This window comes from Scyliorhinus torazame, chromosome 3, assembly GCF_047496885.1.
Source record: "Scyliorhinus torazame isolate Kashiwa2021f chromosome 3, sScyTor2.1, whole genome shotgun sequence".
Classification (NCBI taxonomy): domain Eukaryota; kingdom Metazoa; phylum Chordata; class Chondrichthyes; order Carcharhiniformes; family Scyliorhinidae; genus Scyliorhinus; species Scyliorhinus torazame.
In genome coordinates this window covers 141,541,185-141,554,916 of record NC_092709.1, presented here as the reverse complement: position 1 = coordinate 141,554,916, position 13,732 = coordinate 141,541,185, and the positions used below count along the sequence as shown (strand labels likewise).

The following is a 13,732-nucleotide window of genomic DNA, read 5'->3' as shown; positions in this document are numbered from 1 at the left end:
AGCAGTCCATGCCCACTTGCAGGAAAATGTCTTGCAATAAGTGACAAGAACAGGTGCCAGAAAATGACCATCCCCAACAAGAGAGAATCTAACCATCTCTCATTGACATTCCTGAATCCCCAACTATCAAAAACCTGGGAGTTGTCATTGAACACACTGAACTGGACCAGCCACACAAATACACTGGATACAAGAGCAGGTCAGAGGTTAAGAATCTGAGGGAGTAACGTACCTCCCGACTCCTCAAAGCCTATCCACCATATATAAAGTGCAACCCTCCCTATCCTCTCAAATCTAGCACCCCCTTCATTCGGACCTGCTAGCCAGACCCCACCAATAACCCCCCCCCCCCTCGAAGAGAAAAAAGTCAAACAGGAAAATAGTGCTGGTCTGACCTATTTTTTTCTTCTGGGCTACACTTGCCTTCAGTCTGGCCTCCATTATCTCTTCTTCAGAGACTGCCTATAATCCCAGCAATGGCCACCACTAAACAATCAAGGGGCATTTCTCCTGTATTTTCTTCTCCCTACCCCAGTGTGTCAAGGTCAATTGTAGCTCCCTAATTACTGTTCCTATCGTCGTCAGCTAATATAACCTAAGAAATTCAGGTCAGTATTATTTGGTAGTACATTTGTTATCCACCAAACAATCAGAAAAGCATGACCTCGGAAGTTTAAGCATTCCCTAAAAGTTACTTTAGAATTTGCAAAACTCACATGATCAAGTGGCTAGCTCTTAAAATCTGCACCCTGTTCTGCTTGCTTTCTTTATTAAGCACAAATCTCAATTCATATGAATTTTGTCTTCATCAAGGTGTAATGTTAGCCTTGGGAAATGGATCACTTTCCCGTTTTAAGCAATTAGTGACAGCATCAAGTTCAGGTATGAAGAGAAAGCTCCCTCTAGTCTGGTCTAACATGACTTTGTCATAACCTCAGAAGGGCATCAAGCTGCACCAGTGTGGCCCACCCATCTCCGCCACCCTGCAATCTCGGAGTGAGACTGCTAACATAGTGACAAATGAATGCCATATTTAAGTGCTCACTAGAAACATGATGGACACTGCCCCAATTCATTTTACTTGGTTGGTCTAGAAACTTTCAGCTGAGCAATATGGATTGAAGTTTGTACAAAGTGAATGCCCAGTCTCCATCAGTATTTCTCTTTGCAATGGATCAACACTTGATTTTGTATTACTTTTTTATAAAGAGATACAGATAAAGAGAAGTATTTATTGCTTATGTTCACCATGGTGATTTGACATAGTTATTTTATTTCATAGATCAATTACTGTACAAAAATTATAATAAGAGAACATATTCAATTCCTTAGAAATATCCTCCACCGTGTGATATTTTGTTTTCGTTGTAACATCCTTATTCTGATTGGAAAGAATAAAATTCTGGAAGTGTCGTAAAATTCCTGGATTCACTTCATCAAGTGTTTTTTTCTCTTCAAGAGAGCATCCCGTAAAGCAATCTGTCAAAAGAAATATAACTTGTAAAGTGCACAGACAATCCATGTGCAGTGAACACGGGAGCGCCACATGCTCTCTCGACAATATACATTTCAAAGGAGTGGGGAGGAGCCCTCTCCCAGCTGCCACCTGAACAAACTAAGTATTTGGTTAGCCTGTCGCGGCAATACTTAGCAGAAAGCAGTTTGTGAAAGGTAAAGAAGATTTTGTTGGGAGTGTACACGCTCTCCCCCTGTCCCCTCGGTGCTCCCGTTTCCTCCCACAGTCCAAAGATGTGCAGGTTAGGTGGATTAGCCATGATAAAATTGCCCCTTAGTACCCAGGGATGTGGAGGTTCGGTGGGATTAAGGGGATAAGATGGGGGAGTGGGGCGAGGTGGGATGGTCTTTCAAAGGGTCGGTGCAGACGCGATGGGCCGAATGGCCTCCTTCTGCACTGTAGGGATTCTATGATCATCCTGCTTTAATATTTTGAGCCATGCAATAACAGTTTATAATACATGCAGAAAATACTGCATTTAATTATGCACAGCATGTTCATGTCTCATACTGAGCAACGGTTCTGCAAAATTTTAAAGTGTTTTGTGTAGATTTTTTGGAAAAGATTGCCATGTTTTTTCCCCCTTTAAACTAGCCTTTATGGGGCTGCCCTTAAAATAATTCATAGATATCTGAAACATTCCTTTTGCTTATTGATCCTTTCGGAGATGGAACAAAGCACCAAACTGATGAAGATACCCAGATGTTAGAAACTCCGCTGGGACATAGCTGACCTAAAAATGTTCCACAAATGATTGTCCAGTTTTACTTGACAAACCTAAAAGTAATTTCTTCACTATTATTGATGCTTCAATGTGGACATCATCATGCATCAATCACAAGGAGTGTCCTTCCATCCATTTCAACACACACAGACACTCAACAGGGTTCTCATTGACTGGACTGGCATTTAAATTAGCTGCTAAATACTAGTGTGCATATAGATTTCGAAGCTGATGGATTAAGTTAATTATCAGTGAGTAAAACATTATATATAGAACGGTAGCATTTTGCTTCCTCATACAAAATGCAGAAAAACAAACTCTTTGTAAACCCAAATATGCAGACTACATGGTGTTTGCAAGTGAAATAAGCACATCGCTGAATTCCAGGGTCCTCATTCCACGACCCAAAGTGCAGAAGAACAAAGTCACTTGACCCAGGCATTCATCCTGCCCTAAATCTATCATTGGTGAACAGTTATACAGCTGTAGACGTCCAATGGTCCACCCATCCTGCATCTGCCCCTCCCAGTGTGTGTATTGTAATTGAAATTGCACCTTGCTACTAAGACAGGGAGACACCAAGAGTCAGGGAATGCTAAAGAAAAACAACCAATATTTTTTCAGCAGTCCTGGAACCTCTGTAGGTTCAAGCAGGACCTAGGCAGGGTGGCATTCTGGGTGAAATTCCTAGGATAGCCCGGAAATAACACTAAAGTGTGTCCTCTAAGTCTTTGTCAGACACAAAAGGAATGATTGGGATATTTTCCCCTTCTGCAGACAGACCATTGGACAAAATGAAAACCCAGCAGATCCAGGTTACACCCCAAGTTACTGATCCGCACTGACAAAAAACACCTTTACTGCCATTTCTAAAAGCAGAATTTTGGCTCCTATGTTGTTGTTTTAAACCTGCGCATCAGTTGTGCAGAAACATTTAGATTGTACTGAAGAAAAAAAAGAATAAAATGATCAGTCGTTCAGTATGTCAATATCATTTCCCCCACATGGAATCATCTATAATTTTCAACTACCTAACTTATTTAATGTGATGAGAAACCAAAGGTAAAGCTAGAGCCTTACTGGCACAACGCTCAATAACTTCTGTAGCTATTGTTAAAATCTTCCAACAGCGTTCTTAACCAGATATTAAACCAGCTGGGGGCTCTTTTCATGAGATGATGAAACTATGGCACGAAACAAATATTAGCAATAGCTCTTCCTGCACACTACCCACGTAAGATAGAACTGTCTTTTGGTGCCTCATCTATCTTGGTGTTTTAAAAATAAAATTCTTATTAGGTTACTCCTCGTTGCTGGCCTCTAACAGGTTTTGGAACAGACCGACAAACTGCCCCCAAGTATCCAGAAAGCCTTCCTCTGACCCTCGAGTGGCGTACTTAATCTTCTCCAGGTGGAGAAATTCTGAAAGGTCAGCGAACCAGTCTGCAGCTATGGGTGGTGCTGCCGATCGCCAGACGAGCTGCATTCTCCGGCGTGCGATTAGGGAAGCGAAAGCAAGGGCATTGGCCCCCTTCCCCATGTGTAACTCTGGCTGCTCCGATACCCCGAAGATTGTCCAGAACACAGCAAGCTTGGGGCAAGCCCAAAACATGTGGGTGTGGTTGGCCGGACCCCTCTGGCACCGTTTACATTTGTCCCCCACCTCCGAGAAGAACCTGTTCAGGTGCGCTGTGCACCACTTTGAGCTGCATTAGGCTTAGCCTTGCGCAGGAGGAGGTGGAGTTCACCCTGCTCAGTGCTTCGCTCCAGAGTCCCCATCCTAACTCTGCCCCCAGTTTGTCCTCCCATTTTTGTCTGGTCTCATCCAGTGGAGTCCGGGCTCTGTGCTGTCGGTATATTTTCCCACATAGCCCTCACTTCTCGTTGCTTGTGCCTATCAGGTCCTCTAGTAGTGTGGTTTCTGGGGCCCCGGGATATCCTACCGTCTCTTTGCGGAGGAAGTGTTTTATTTGGAGGTGTCTCATTTCCTAGCCTCCACTTCCTCGTCAGTTCGTCGAGTGTCACCAGTCTGTGCCCTACGTAGAAATCCCCGACCGTCAATGTGCCTCCGTCCCGCCCCCATCTTTTGAAGGTGGTATCCAGCATGGCTGGGGGAAATCTGTGATTGCCGCATATGGGAGCCATTTTGGCTATCCCGAAGTGTTGTCTCAGCTGGGTCCACGTTCTCAGCGTGGCCGCTACCACTGGGCTCATTGTGTATCTTGTTGAGGAGGATGGGAGTGCTGCTGTGGCCAGGGCCCAGAGGGTCGTTCCTTTACAGGATGCCTCCTCCATTTGTACCTAATCTGTGTCGGGTTCTTGTACCCATCCCCTCACTCTTTCTGCCATTGCTGCCCAGTGGTAGTATTGTAGGTTCTTGGTCTGTAATCCTGAGGTTTACATACATATTCAACTGTTTCTGCTTCTATTATTCTTTCGGGCAGTGAATTCCAGATCTTCATCAACCTGCGTGAAAAATATACTCAACTCCCCACTAATCCTTTTAGCAATTACTTTATCAGTGTTCCCGGTTATTGACCACTCTGCGGTGGTAAATAACTCCTTTTTATCCACTCTAGGTAGGGTCCTCATAATTTTACACACTTCAATTAAATCTCCCCTCAGCCTTTTCTGTTCCAAAGAAAACAAGCCTCTCCAATCTTTGGTTAGCAGTGGTTAACACTGCTGCCTCACAGCACTGGGGACCCAGGTTCAATTCCGGCCTTGGGTGACTGTCTGTGCGGAATCTGCATATTCTCCCCGTGTCTGCGTGGGTTTTCTCCAGGTGTTCTGGTTTCCTTCCACAGTCCAAAGATGTGCAGGTTAGATGGATTGACCATGCTAAAATAGCCCCTCAAGTGTCCAAGAATCTTCAAGTTAGGTGGATTTGCCATGATAAATTGCCCCTTTGTGTCCAACAATGTGCAGATTAGGTGTGTTTGCAGGGATAGGGCAGGAGAGTGGGCCTGGGTAGGGTGCTCTTTCAGAGGGTCGGTGCAGGCTCGATGTGCCAAATGGCCTCCCTCTGCACTGTTGGGATTCAATGATTCTATGAATTTTTCCACAGAGCTCAAATTCTCCATTCCAGGTATATCCTCGCATATCTCCTCCATATCCTTTCTAACGCGATCACCTAGTTTGTGTAATATGGTTCTACAGTTCTACCATAACCATCCCATTCTTCTACTCTACGACTTGATCAATAAAGGAATGTATCCCCTGTGCCTTCATAACCCCGTTATCTCTCTTCAGGGATCTGTGCATGCTCAGGTCCCTCTGTTCTGCTATACTTCTCGGAATCCTACCATTTATTGTGTATTCCGTTGCCTTGTTTGTCCTGCCAAATACATTATCTCATATTTCTCCTGCATGAATTCTATTTGCCACATTTCTGCCCACCTGACCAGTCCATTGATATATTCCTGCAGTCAACAGCTTTTTTCCTCAGTGTCTCCATATGATCAAATTTTGTATCATCGGCAAACTTTTAATCACACCCTCTACATTTAAGTCTAAATCACTGATATATTCAGGGAGCTAGGAAGAAAGTTAAAAAAACATGACCTCTAAGGTTGTAATCTCGGGATTACTCCCGGTGCCACATTCCAGTGAGGGTAGAAATAGGAAGATAAGACAGCGAAACATGTGGCTAAACAGCAGGTGCAGGGGGGGAGGGTTTCAGATATCTGGACTACTGGGATCTCTTACGGGGCAGGTGGGACCTGTACAAGAAAGGTTACATCTAAACTGCAGGGGCATAAATATCCTGGCCGCGAAGTTTGCTAGTGCCACACGAGAGGGTTTAAACTAGCGTGGCAGGAGGGTGGGAGCCGGAGCAAGAGGTCAGAAGGTGAAATAACTGAGGGGGAACTAGAGGATAGGGTCAGTAAGACTCAGAGGAAGAGCAGGCAGGGAGCTGTTGCTGAACACAGCAGGACTGGTGGTCTGAAGTGCATTTGTTTCAATGCAAGAAGTATAACAGGCAAGGCAGCTCAACGTAGAGCTTGGATTAGTACTTGGAACTATGATACTATTGCCATTACAGAGACTTGGTTGAAGGAAGGACAGGATTGGCAGCTAAACGTTCCAGGATTTAGATGTTTCAGAGGGATAGAGGGGGGTGTAAAAGGGGTGGGGGAGTTGTACTACTAGTGAAGGAGAATATCACAGCTGTACTGCGGGAGGTTACCTCAGAGGGCTCATGCAGGGAGACAATATGTGTAGAGCTCAGGAATAGGAAGGATGCAGTCACAATCTTGGGGGTTTACTACAGGCCTCCCAACAGCCAGCGGGAGGTAGAGGAGCAGATACGTCAGCAGATTTTGGAAAAGTGTAAAAGGGTTGTTGGGGTGGGCGATTTTAATTTCCCCTATATTGACTGGGACTCACTTAGTGCTAGGGGCTTGGATGGGGCAGAGTTTGTAAAGAGCATCCAGGAAGGCTTCTTGAAACAATATGTAGATTGTCCTACTAGGGAAGGGGCCGCACTGGACCTGGTATTGGGGAATGAGCATGGCCAGGGGGTCGAAGTTTCAGTTGTGGAGCATTTCGGAAACAGTGACTGTAATTCAGTAAGCTTTAAGGTACTGTTGGATAACAATAAGAGTAGTCCTCGGGTGAAGGTACTAAATTGGGAGAAGGCTACTATAACAATGTTTGGCAGGAACTGAAGAATCTAGATTGGGGTGGATGTTTGAGGATAAATCATCTGGCATGTGGGAAGCTTTCAAATGTCAGCTGATAGGAATTCAGGACCAGCATGTTCCTGTGAGGAAGAAGGATAAGTATGGCAAGTTTCGGGAACCTTGGATAACGAAGGATATTGTGAGCCTAGTCCAAAGGAAAAGGGAAGCATTTGTCAGGGCTAGAAGGTTGGGAACAGATGAAGCTCTTGAGGAATATAAGGAAGTAGGAAGGAACTTAAGCAGGGAGTCAGGAGGGCTAAAAGGGATCACAAAAAGTAATTGGCAAACTGGATTAAGGAAAGTCCCAACACTTTTTAATACGTATATAAGGAGCAAGAGGGTAGCCAGCGAAAGGGTTGGCCCACTCAAGGACAGGGCAGGGAATCTATGCGTGAAGCCAGAGGAAATGGATGAGGTACTGAGTGAGTACTTTACATCAGTACTCACCAAAGAGAAGGACTTGGTGGATGATGAGTCTGGGGTCACATCGAGATCAAAAAGGAAGTGTTGGGCGCCTTGAAAAACATTAAGGTAGCTAAGTCCCCAGGGCCTGATGGGATCTACCCAAGAATACTGAGGGAGACAAGAGAAGAAATTGCTGGAGCCTAGACAGAAATCTTTGTATCCTCACTGGCTACAGGTGAGGTCCCAGAGGACTAGAGAATAGCCAATGTTGTTCCTTTAAGAAGGGTAACAAGGATATTCCAGAAAATTACAGGCTGGTGAGCCTTACATCAGTGGTACGGAAATTATTGGAGAGGATTCTTCGAGACAGGATTTACTCCCATTTGGAAGCATAGTTTAATGACAGGGAAGTTGTTTCTCACTAACTTGATCAAGGTTTTCAAGGAAGTGACAAAGATGATTGATGAAGGTAGGGCTGTGGATATTGTCTACATGGACTACAAGGCCTTTGACAAGGTCCCTCAGGGTAGACTGGTACAGAAGGTGAAGTCACATGGGATCAGAGGAGAGCTGGCCCAGTTATAGATAGAGGGTAGCAGTGGAAAGGTGCTTTTCTGAATGGAGGGCTGTGACTAGTGGTGTTCGGCAGAGATCAGTGCTGGGTTCTTTGTAGTATATATATATGATTTGAAGGAGACTTCCGGGTGCGGCGATGACCAGCTAAGTCGCACGTTTCGGCAGCTCCCGGTGGAACGGACTTTTGGGCTCTTAATAGGAGCCCTATCGGCAATTTTAACAGCAAATAACACTGCGGTAATCCAGAAGGGAATCCCCCCCGGACACGGATGGAAAAAAGAGAGGAAAGTAGCCGGATTGCGGTGGATCCTCAAGAGCAGCGGCCAGGAAGGCAGGCACAAAGCAAGATGGCATCGGAAGAAGGCAGTTTAATATGGGGCCCTGACCAACAAGAGTTCCTGTGACGTTGCGTAGATGAACTCAAAAAGGAGATGAAGAAGGAGCTGTTGGCCCCGATATTACAAGCGATTGAGGGGCTAAAGGAGGAGCAAAAGACCCAGGAACTGGAGCTTCGGGTAGTGAAGGCAAAGGCTGCTGAGAATGAGGACGACATACAGGGCCTGGTGGTGAAAACGGAGATCCACGAGGCACAACACAAAAGATGTGTGGAAAGGCTGGAGGTGCTGGAGAACAATGCGAGGAGGAAGAACTTAAGGATTCTTGGTCTTCCCGAAGGTGCAGAGGGGGCGGACGTCGGGGCATATGTCAGCACGATGCTGCATTCGTTAATGGGATCGGAGGCCCCGACGGGTCCGCTGGAGGTGGAGGGAGCCTATCGAGTTATGGCGCGAAGACCGAGGGCTGGAGAAATTCCTCGAGCAATAGTTGTGAGATTTCTCCGATACAAGGACAGAGAGATGGTCCTCAGATGGGCCAAGAAAACTCGGAACAGTAGGTGGGAGAATGCGGTGATCCGCGTGTATCAGGATTGGAGTGCGGAGGTGGCGAGAAGGAGGACAAGCTTTAATCGGGCCAAGGCGGTGTTGCATAAAAGGAAGGTCAAATTCGGAATGTTGCAGCCGGCGAGACTGTGGGTCACACAACTAGGGAAACACCACTATTTCGAAACGGCAGACGAAGCGTGGACATTTATTGTCGAGGAGAAGCTGGAGTGAGCGGGCCAGAAGAAAAAGAACGTTTGGGACAAAAGTGGGGGGCTGAATTTGTGGGATGAAGGGGGGAAAAGGGGGAAGAGAAGACTTCCCAGATTGTTAAACCTGCGACCCTGTAACTTCTCTCTCTTCCCCATGTCGTGGGGGAGGGGGTGAGAGAGGATGAGGAGCTGTGGGCGCCGGCCATTGGGGGGTGGGGCCAAAAGGGAAGCGCGGGCTTTGTTCTCGCATTATGGTAATCACGGCGGGAACAGGGAAGTAGGAAGGAGGGGGCCTCGCACAGTGTGAGCCGAGGTCACGGGGGGAAGCCGAGGTCGGCCAGAATTTGCTGACTTCTGGGAGTAACATGGGGGGTGCAATTACGCTAGCTTGGGATCTAGCGGGGGGGGGGGGGGGGGGGGGGGTAACTGGGTTGCTGCTGCTGGGGAGAAGGGGGAGCTGGTATGGGAGGGGGGGGTCGGGGCGGGGGGGGCGCCGCCTGTGGGGGGGATACAGCTACGTGGGAACCGGGTGAGGAGCTGGATTGAAAAAGGAAATGGCTAGTCGTCAAGGGGGGGGGTAAAGAGCCCCCCCAACCCGGTTGATCACGTGGAATGTGAGAGGGCTGAACGGGCCGATTAAGAAGGCACGGGTACTCGCACACCTAAAGAAACTTAAGGCAGATGTGGTTATGCTTCAGGAGACGCATCTGAAGCTGACAGACCAGGTTAGACTTCGCAAAGGATGGGTGGGGCAGGTGTTTCATTCGGGGCTAGATGCAAAAAACAAGGGGGTGGCCATACTAGTGGGGAAGCGGGTAATGTTTGAGGCAAAGATAGTGGGGGCAGATACGTGATGGTGAGTGGCAAACTGCAAGGGGAGGCGGTGGTATTGGTGAACGTGTATGCCCCGAACTGGGATGATGCCAATTTTATGAGGCGTATGTTAGGACGCATCCCGGACCTAGAGGCAGAAAAGTTGGTAATGGGTGGAGACTTTAATACGGTGCTGGACAGATCGAGGTCCAGGACCGGAAGGAGGCTGGCTGCAGCTAGGGTGCTTAAGGATTTTATGGTGCAGATGGGAGGAGTAGATCCCTGGAGATTTAGTAGACCTAGGAGTAAGGAGTTTTCATTTCTCTCCTATGTACATAAAGTATTTTCACAAATAGATTTTTTTGTTTTGGGAAGGGCACTGATCCCAAAGGTGACGGGGACGGAGTACACGGCTATAGCCATCTCGGATCATGCTCCACACTGGGTGGACCTGGAGATAGGGGAAGAAAAACAACAGCTTCCACCCTGGAGAATGGACATGGGATTATTGGCAGATGAGGGGGTGTGTTTAAGGGTGAGGGGGTGTATTGAAAAGGTACTTGGAAATTAATGATAATGGGGAGGTACAGGTGGGAGTGGTCTGGGAGGCACTGAAGGCAGTGGTTAGAGGGGAGCTGATATCTATTAGGGCACATAAAGGAAAGCAGGAGGGTAGGGAAAGGGAGCGGTTGTTGAATGAACTGCTGAGGGTGGACAGACAGTACGCGGAGGCACCGGAGGAGGGACTATACAGGGAAAGGCAAAGGCTACATATAGAGTTTGACTTGTTGACTACGAGTAAAGCAGAGGCACAATGGAGGAAGGCACAGGGTGTACAGTACGAATATGGGGAGAAGGCGAGTAGGTTGTTGGCCCACCAACTGAGGAAAAGGGGAGCAGCAAGGGAGATAGGGGGGGGTGAGAGATGAGGAGGGGGAGATGGAGCGGGGAGCGGAGAGAGTGAATGGAGTGTTCAAGGCATTTTATGAAAGATTATATGAAGCGCAGCCCCCGGACGGGAAGGAGAGAATGATGTGCTTTCTGGATCAGCTGAAATTACCTAAGGTGGAGGAACAGGAGAGAGTGGGGCTGGGAGCACAGATTGAGACGGAGGAAGTAGTGAAAGGGATTGGAAGCATGCAGGCGGGGAAGGCCCCGGGACCAGACGGATTCCCAGTTGAATTCTATAAGAAATATTTGGACTTGCTGGCCCCACTACTGATGAGAACCTTTAATGAGGCGAGGGAAAGGGGGCAACTGCCCCCGACTATGTCAGAGGCAACGATATCGCTCCTCCTAAAGAAGGAAAAAGACCCGCTGCAATGCTGGTCATACAGGCCTATTTCCCTCCTGAATGTGGATACTAAGATCCTGGCCAAGGTAATGGCAATGAGGATAGAGGATTGTGTCCCGGGGGTGGTCCATGAGGACCAAACTGGGTTTGTGAAGGGGAGACAGCTAAATACAAATATACGGAGGCTGCTAGGGGTAATGATGATGCCCCCACAAGAGGGGGAAGCGGAGATAGTGGTGGCGATGGATGCCGAGAAAGCATTTGATAGAGTGGAGTGGGATTATTTGTGGGAGGTGTTGAGGAGATTTGGCTTTGGGGACGGGTATATCAGGTGGGTACAGTTGCTGTATAGGGCCCCGATGGCGAGCGTGGTCACGAATGGACGGGGGTCTGACTATTTTCGCCTCCATAGAGGGACGAGGCAGGGATGTCCTCTGTCCCCGTTATTGTTTGCACTGGCGATTGAACCCCTGGCCATGGCACTGAGGGGTTCCAGGAAGTGGAGTGGAGTACTTAGGGGGGGGGGGGGGGGGGGGAGAAGAACACCAGGTATCTCTAGATGCGGACGATTTGTTGCTATATGTGGCGGACCCGGCGGAGGGGATGCCAGAGATAATGCGGATACTTGGGGAGTTTGGGGATTTTTCAGGGTATAAACTGAACATGGGGAAAAGTGAGTTATTTGTGGTGCACCCGGGGGAGCAGAGCAGAGAGATAGAGGATTTACCGTTGAGGAAGGTAACAAGGGACTTCCGGTACCTGGGGATCCAGATAGCCAAGAATTGGGGTACATTACATAGGCTTAATTTAACACGGTTGGTGGAACAGATGGAGGAGGATTTCAAGAGATGGGACATGGTGTCCTTGTCATTGGCAGGTAGGGTGCAGGCGGTTAAAATGGTGGTCCTCCCGAGATTCCTTTTTGTGTTCCAGTGCCTCCCGGTGGTGATCACGAAGGCTTTTTTCAAAAGAATTGAGAAGAGCATTATGAGTTTTGTGTGGGCTGGGAAGACCCCGAGAGTGAGGCGGGGATTCTTGCAGCGTAGTAGGGACAGGGGGGAGGCTGGCACTACCAAGCCTAAGTGAGTACTACTGGGCCGCCAATGTTTCAATGGTGTGTAAGTGGATGGGAGAAGGGGAGGGAGCGGCGTGGAAGAGAATGGAGAGGGCGTCCTGCAAGGGGACTAGCCTGCAAGCAATGGTGATGGCGCCGTTGCCGTTCTCACCAAAGAAATACACCTCAAGCCCGGTGGTGGTGGCTACATTGAAAATTTGGGGGCAGTGGAGACGGCATGGGGGAGGAATGAGAGCTTCGGTGCGGTCCCCGATACGAAACAATCATAGGTTCGTTCCGGGGAGAATGGATGGGGGATTTGGAGCATGGCAAAGAGCTGGGGTAGTACAATTAAGAGATCTATTTGTAGATGGGACATTTGCGAGTTTGGGAGCGCTGACGGAGAAATATGGGTTGCCCCAAGGGAATGCATTTCGGTATATGCAATTGAGGGCTTTTGCCAAGGCAACAGGTGAGGGAATTCCCGCAGCTCCTGACGCAGGAAGTGCAGGATAGAGTGATCTCAGAGACATGGGTGGGGGACGGTAAGATAGCGGACATATACAGGGAGATGAGGGACGAGGGGGAGATCATAGTAGATGAGCTGAAAGGGAAATGGGAAGAAGAACTGGGGGAGGAGATTGAGGAGGGGCTGTGGGCGGATGCCCTACGTAGGATAAACTCATCGTCCTCGTGTGCCAGGCTAAGCCTGATCCAATTTAAGGTGCTACACAGGGCGCATATGACTGGAGCACGGCTTAGTAAATTTTTTGGGGGTAGAGGATAGGTGTGCGAGATGCTCGAGAGGCCCAGCGAATCACACCCACATGTTCTGGTCATGCCCGGTACTACAGGGCTTCTGGGTGGGGGTGGCAAGGGTGCTTTCGAAGGTGGTGGGGGTCCGGGTCGAACCAAGCTGGGGGTTGGCTATATTTGGGGTTGCAGAAGAGCCGGGAGTGCAGGAGGCGAGAGAGGCTGACGTGTTGGTCTTTGCGTCCCTTGTAGCCTGGCGCAGGATATTGTTAATGTGGAAGGAAGCTAAGCCCCCGGGGGTGGAGACCTGGATAAACAATATGGCAGGGTTCATAAAGTTAGAACGGATTAAGTTCGTGTTAAGGGGTTCGGCTCAGGGGTTCACCAGGCGGTGGCAACCGTTCGTCGACTACCTCACAGAAAGATAGAGGGAATGGAAAAGAAGTAGATAACAGCAGCAACCCAGGGGGGAGGGGGGGTGTGGGGGAGGAATCGGACGGACTCTCAGGGATGTTATTGTATATGTATAGGTATTTGGTATATGTAATTGTATATTGGATTGTTGGACTGTATTTTTGGAGAGTATTTATTTTGGACAAGGCAGTTGCCATTTAGTTTAGTTTTTTTTTGTTTTTGTTTTTATATATTATTTATTTATTTGTTTAAAACTGGCCACGGTTATTTATATTGCTTTATTGTGGTGTAAAAGAAACGCTACGTATTGTTATGTTTGGCCAAAAAACATGAATAAAATGTATTAAAAAAAAAAAAAAAATGATTTGAAGGAAAATGTAACTGGTCAGATTAGTAAGTTTGCGA

General features: G+C 47.9%; 1 protein-coding gene across 1 annotated transcript in view; it reads right to left on the bottom strand.

Moving 5' to 3' along the window:
- Positions 1-1,253: 1,253 nt before the first annotated feature.
- The window catches only part of sdad1 (SDA1 domain containing 1), a 113,081-nt gene continuing 100,602 nt past the window's right edge, over positions 1,254-13,732 (bottom strand). Inside the window, exon 21 of the mRNA XM_072496304.1 lies at positions 1,254-1,479. Within this exon, the coding sequence (XP_072352405.1) occupies positions 1,429-1,479 (51 nt within the window). The 3' untranslated portion in view covers positions 1,254-1,428. The remainder of the gene's footprint in view (positions 1,480-13,732) is intronic.